At 26.3% G+C, this 7,135-nt stretch overlaps 1 protein-coding gene across 1 annotated transcript in view; it reads right to left on the bottom strand.

Annotated features, from left to right (window-relative positions):
• Positions 1-2,755: 2,755 nt before the first annotated feature.
• The window catches only part of LOC100213141 (ribosome biogenesis protein NSA2 homolog), a 24,942-nt gene continuing 20,562 nt past the window's right edge, over positions 2,756-7,135 (bottom strand). Inside the window, exons 6-10 of the mRNA XM_065816342.1 lie at positions 7,078-7,135; positions 6,901-6,939; positions 6,651-6,752; positions 6,495-6,546; positions 2,756-3,072 (exon numbers count right to left, since the gene is read on the bottom strand). The exon at positions 7,078-7,135 is cut by the window's right edge and continues 37 nt beyond it. Of these exons, the coding sequence (XP_065672414.1) occupies positions 3,005-3,072; positions 6,495-6,546; positions 6,651-6,752; positions 6,901-6,939; positions 7,078-7,135 (319 nt within the window). The 3' untranslated portion in view covers positions 2,756-3,004. The remainder of the gene's footprint in view (positions 3,073-6,494; positions 6,547-6,650; positions 6,753-6,900; positions 6,940-7,077) is intronic.

Below are 7,135 nucleotides of genomic sequence, written 5' to 3'. Positions count from 1 at the left end.
TATATATATATATATATATATTTATATATATATATATATAAAGTTTTATATATTCACTCTTACTTTTACCCAATCTATTTATGATATTATGTATTAAACGATATCTTACTTTATCTTTTATATATTTTTTGTAAACATTCATTCAATTTTTCTTTTATACTATATATTCTTGAAACAACTCTGTAAAAATTATAAATTGTAACACGGTGCTCGGCGATAAGGCAAATCAATGTCTCCTTCTTGATCCGGCCATTAACTTATTTGTAAATTTATGGAACTGTTATATTGTTAAACGGCAAAATATAATATTAAAAAAAAAATGCTACTTGCGGCAGGGTATTCCATTGCCAAACAACATGGTTCGTGAAGAATTTCTCTCTTGGCATGCAATTGAGTGCTCTTTGCTGTGCAACTCTTTGATTATGACCACACATAATATAATTTTTTTTATATATACTGATTTACATTATGTAAATACATTACAAAAATAAGTCAAAGTTATAAAATGACTACTTTAGCTTTTGATTAATTCAAAAACATTTTTATTAAACTTTTTATTTTAATTAAAGCTTTAGTACCACCTTAAGGTGACTCACTCCTTTTAAAAATCAAAAACAATAAAAACAAAAAAAATTTTTTATATTATGTTTTTTCAAACATAATTTAAAAATATATTTTTAACATTGTGTGTACAAATTTCTTAATATATTTTTAACATTGTGTGTTTTAAAAGTAACAAAAAATACAATTATTGTGGTCAATGCACTTTCCTACTCCTTAGCAACGCCATAGCAAAAGTGTAAACAACTAAGTTATTCATTTTTAAGAAGTTAAACTTGAATATTTTCACTTGAAGTTTTGAAGTATTTTTCAGTGTTGAATCTCCACTTGAAGTTTTGAAGTGTTTTTCAGTGTTAGATCTAGTATGCTTTTCTATTGTTCTGCAAAATACTTTATGTCTAAAAAATGTGCTCTGCTTCAATGTTCTAATGTTATTGAATTATGAACTGTTTATCTTAATTTAACTAAAAACATATTTATCTGGATATGGAAAACGAAAAAAATAAAATTAGAAATTGAAGAGAAAATGTCATGGAAATAGGTTGTAGCAGTCATTCATGTTTTTCGTAATGAATTCACGTATGGGACTTTTATTGTAATTATTATCTAATGTTCAAACTGTGGCTTTGAAAGCACATTTTATTTATCACCATTTATAAATAGAAGTGTTTCTGATTCAAAACCATATGAAATGAATTTACGTGCAGTTATGACATTAGAAAGCTACACACACTTGCCAAGTTAATCATTTTGGCTCAGCAAGGTCAATGGAAGATGCTGGAGCTCAAGAAATATTTCAGTCGTCCTTACAAAAGTATAATTTAAGATATACTAAGTACCTTGGAGATAATGACTTAAGTTCATTTTCTCTCTCGATAATATGATTAAGTGATTATATTATCGAAAAGCTAGAATGTATTGGTCATTATCAGAAAAGACTATAAAATGACGCAAAACTACAATGAGTCTTTTAACAGTTTAATATGGCAGTGATGCCCTAAAGCTACTTTTACTGAAAGAAAAATTCTTGAAATATCTGTTTATTCTTCTATTTTAAATTACAAAATTTTGGATTTTCTTCTTCAAGTTGCATTTTTAAAATGCTGGAATTTTTTGGAGGTGCTTATTTTGAAAAAGGAACTTTCAAAAAAGATGAAAAACGATTATCAAATGTCGAGAGTATCGACTGTTAATAATAAAAATAAAGAAAACATATTAAGATCGATAAAAAAGGTAATTTAGACATTGAAAAGGTGAGATTGAGAGATATTGTAAACTCTTATACTAGTCGCAGTTTTTAATAACTTTTTATTAAAAAAACTTATTGTTTTTATGTATTTTTCTTTTAAATGTAGTTTTATGTATTTTTCGAGACTTTCTTATTTTTATGTTTTTTCTCACGAAAACGTTAATTCTTCAGTTTGGTTAAAGCTCTTATCTTTAAATTTTCACAGTATATTTACTAACTTATTTATGAGGGCTGGAACGAGAATTATGTTTTAAGTGTAAATAAGTTAGTTTGAATGTAGTGTCAGACTGACACAGGCAATAAACCAATTTCTGCACGTTTATTGCTGCCATTTTAGTTAATTTAAACATTTCAAAAATATTTTAATTCCAGCCCTGGAGCAACTATTTAGCTACCATTTGGTAAAAAATGGTGTATTTAGTCCATATTTTACTCAAGATATCATTGTTTTAGCTAGGGAAAGATTTTAGACAAATTATGGTGACTCAGTTTAAAAAAAAATGCTAATTTCATTATTTAAAAAAAAAGTTAAACATTTAATAAAGTTTCCTATTATAAAAAACGAGTTTTAACCTTTAAAAATTAAAAAGTTAGATTTAATGGGAGAGAACCACCTTAAAGAGTGTCCAGCTTTGTTGGGAGTAAATTTAGTTAGTAAAAATAAAAAATAATCCAATTATTCCTACAAGCCACCTTCAAAAGAGAAATATTACATGGGGCCATAACAATTCTAAAGGCATCATTAAAATCGCTGAATATAAACACTAAAAGTTATGGCTCGAAAAAGATATATATTTATTAATTTATATATAGATGACGCTATGGTTCATAATACTATGTCAAAAAGTATACAGTTTTTATATGACGCTTTCAAAAAATATATTTTTAGAATGGCTTCTTGGTGTTTCTATTATTAATTTTTGAAATTAAAGACTTCAATTAGTGTACAGTCAAAATTCTACAATATTAACCCAATATTATACGTAAAACGCATAATAAAAAATTAACTATAGCTTTTTATGTTTTTTCAGTCATAATTAGAAATTTTCTTGCATGAAAACTCATGAGGTGAACGGCACATTGTATTCCAAAATTAATTTAGCCAAAAGGAACTTTTCACTCTCTTACGTTTCTTTATATTAATCCTTGATCAATTTTCGTTCTCCCGATATATGAGCTGCAGAAACGTGAATGTTACACAAGTAGAACCGCATTGATGCAACCGTCATTTTCAGGGTTATTGGTAACCTGCGCATATTTCCCTGCACAATAGACAGATATATTCAATATTTTTTCAAAAGTAATTTTTAAGAAAATTTACATCATATAAATCTAACTAGTAAACTTTATTTAATTAAATTGTATTTAAAAAAAAAAGTGCATCCTTAACTAAAGTGTCTTAAAACCTTTAATTTATATAAAAATAAATTAACAGTTTACACATATTATATAAATATAATAATATTGAAATTAATAAAATACTGTTTGTAAAATGTTTTGGTTTTCATTTTTTAAAATAAGTCTTAAATATCATATTAAATTTTGTAAATGTTAATTGTTTTAGTGGATTTGCAGTGGACCTATATAGACAATTTTTTAGCAGTTCATTGGAGTTTACTCATCGGTTACTTAGTGGAACATTATTGGAAGCCGCTATAAATGGCAAGCTGATAATTTTCCGACATTTTATTAGTGGCTAGTCATCGAGTAGCCGCTTTGGGCAGCTGCCACTAATAGTCCACTAAGTAACCGATGAGCAAAACTACAGCTCAAAATGCCTATATAGATTAACTGAAAATCCGCTATAGAATGTTTGCTTGGTAGTGCGTTTATAATAGTGTGCTTAGGGATTGTCCATAAATTACGTCACGCAATTTTAGACCGTTTTCGACCTTCCCACCCCCTCGTCACAAAATCGTAACACTTTAATAGCAAGTTTAGTATGAACCGTCACAAAACCACTAACCCCCTCCCCCTTTGAGTGCGACGTAATTTATGGACGAACCCTTAATACTAGACGAACCCTTAATACTAGTGAGCGTTTAATTTTAATTGTTTTTAGATTTAATTTAGCCTGGGTGTGCTAAAGTTGTCCATTTATATCAGAATTACACTGGAAAAATTCAGATGATCTAGAAAATTATCTTGAGGTGCCCCAAGACCTTTAAAAATTTAACAGGTCCCTAATATTACAACAAAATTTTTTTTTGAAAGTATGTCATGTTGGGTCTCAAATGAAGAGAAATTTTATAAAAGTATTAAAAATGAATAATCATTCAAAAATATAGCTTTTGAATTTACTGCATAACAAACGAGATCTTTCAACTAAAATGAAAAGGTGCATTTTAGCAAGTTTTTTTTCTAATAATAATTTTTTTTTTTTATAAAATAATAATTATTTTTCAAATTTTTCACATAATTTTGCTTCATTTTAGACCTAACATGATATTTGAGACCCAACAACTATTTTTTTTATAATATTAGGGATCCTTTAAATTGTCAAAGGGCACACTTCAAGATAATTTTCAAAAACATTGATATTTTTCTAGAGTATTTCAGATATTAACAACTTTTGCACACCAAAGCTAAATGATTTCAAAAAAATCATTGCACCCTATTCAATACTTAACTATCACCCTATTCAATACTTAACTTACTATTGAAAAAAAGCCATTGAACTTTTGCAACAAAGAGAGATTAAGTAAGCAATAACTCGAAAGAAATGTTAACTTTGTTTTTTATAGACTAAAGATCATTGTATTCTCAAAACTATGTTTATTACACCAATTTAAAACATTTGGTGTTTTTTTTATTACTCACTTCTTTGGATAACTTAATACAGTCGGTTTGTGTGATGCGCAATCACACAAACCGACTGAACATAATTAATTCTGAATTAAGTATTTCACTATTGAAAAAAAATTTCTGCAAGAATAATTAACGAATTGAACTTTAGATTGTTTTCAATGCATTTACCGAAATGATGTGGTTGCATTTTGTTGAATAAAGATGATTTTAAAATAGATACAGATTATTTTTCATTGTATCAATTATACCAATATATTATCATTCAAAAAACTTGCACAATTGATTGTTTTTTATTGACTATTTGCTGTTCATCTTTATTACTGAAAAATATCATAAGTGTATTATATAAAATAGATAAACGTAAGTGTAAATATATAATCACATACTTGATATACATTTTCTTATTGAAATTTGTGAATAGGAGAGAGTAAAAACTACATGGATTCTATTTGTTATGAGATTTAAACCAAATTATTCATTAACTTTCAGTACTCTTTTACAGAATGCAATACGTTAAGCTGTTTTTTCAATAGATTTTCAGACAATTCAATTTAATTGTTCAACTTGTAACAAAACTATTTGTCCAAACACCAATGAGTATATCTTGATTAAAAACGCAGAGAAAGTAACATTTAAATATTTAGTTAAATGAATTATGTAAAATCTGTCTTAATGATTCTACTGCAAAGTTTTTATATCATCCATTTTGTTTTATATCATCCATTTTGTTTATATGCAAAGGTGTTTCAAGGAGATGAAGATGAACTATATATAAATGACATCTCATTACCATTTATAGTTGGTAAACGTTGTTTCAATTTTATATGTTGCACAATATTTAATAATAATGCAAACCACTATAGATCAATATTTTTATTAAATAGTGAATTTTATTTGGGAGATAATTTAAGCAATTCATAAAATCATAAAAAAACTATCAAAAATGTATAAAACAATTTATTATTTGGTCTCAAAAGAAGTGAAATTTTATAAAAATTTCCAAAAAAAATTATGGAAACACAAATTCAAAGAGTTTATTTAAAAAAACTATGAAAATATGTACTTTTTTATTTTTTGTTAAAAAACGATAGTTTTTAAGCCAAATTTTAACTAGTAATCTTTATAAAATAAATATTTTTGAAATTTTTATAAAATTGCACTTCTTTTGAGACCCAACATGATATGCTTTTAAAAAACTTTTTTTTCAAAATAATAGGGACCTGTCTAATGTTTACGGGTCTTGAGCGACTCCTAAAATTTTTTTAAATTTTGTATTAATTTATAACATAGAACCCATTTAGGTATCATCAGACATTTTCAAAAAATCTTCTTTTATGACACACCTTAATATATATATATATATATATATATATATATATATATATATATATATATATATATATATATATATATATATTTAATTTTTTTTATACTAATATTTTCAAAATTATTAGATAACTAAAAAGCCAAGCTGATCAGGCTTAGATTTTTTGATAGATAATACATTGGTGTAAGAATCTAAATACAATTGGTTTGGCATGGATATGGGCCAAATGACATCAAAGGAGGACATACTCCTTTATTTTTAATTATTATTATACAAGTTTGACTTGGAAGTCTTGCCAATCAAATTTAATCAACCAGAGTTGATTTAAGGAGATCAAAATAAGCTATTATTGTAAGAGCTGATAGTTCTCCCATACACTATATAACACACCTTTTATTTTATTCATTTAAAATAGAGTTAAAATTTGAAATACAGTCAAACTGTTGATATGGAATCACTTATAGAATATCTTTTTTAATCATTATAGTATATTAAATCTTGAAAAGAGCTAACTAAATGCTCTGATTTTACTGTAACAGATTCACTTACCCCAGACAACTTTGCCACCTTGCGTTACTAACCCCAACTCACTAACATTGACCTAAATGGAAAAAAATTTTAAAGCTATAAATAACCATAAAAATTAATGACTACAAAATAACATTATAAAATTAGTGATTGAAACTAGAGAGCAAAAATGTTAACCTCAATAACTGTTCCTTTTGTTATCACACCAAGTGATGTGTACATTGGGGATTGGGGATTTTTTTTAACACCAATAATAGGCAAACAAAACGTTGCTTTTAACTAATAAAAAATTTTGAAAAAAGCAATCATTCAAGTAATTTGTTTTATTGCTGCAAACCCAAACAAAAAAATACAAGCCATACATGAAATATAAAAATAAAATAAATAAAACTCATCAGGATGATGAGTTTTATTTATTTTAAATCACCTCAGGATGTGTCACATGGGCTTTCTTGAAACGTAAACCCTAATAATAATAAATAGTTAAGCATTTTTTATTAACTACAATTATAAAAAGTTCTTGAAACACTACTTAACTGCAAATAAAAAAACTTCAGCATCTTAACACTGTTATAGGAAAAAACAGAAATAACTTATAACTAACCATAGGTCTAATGAACCTTTCAAACTTTGGAGGCTTTCTTGTAAACTCATCACCAACA

The sequence above is a fragment of the Hydra vulgaris genome, chromosome 13, assembly GCF_038396675.1.
Source record: "Hydra vulgaris chromosome 13, alternate assembly HydraT2T_AEP".
NCBI classification, from domain to species: Eukaryota; Metazoa; Cnidaria; class Hydrozoa; order Anthoathecata; family Hydridae; genus Hydra; species Hydra vulgaris.
Note: the sequence above shows the minus strand (reverse complement) of the source record. Positions and strands in the feature narration are given on the sequence as shown.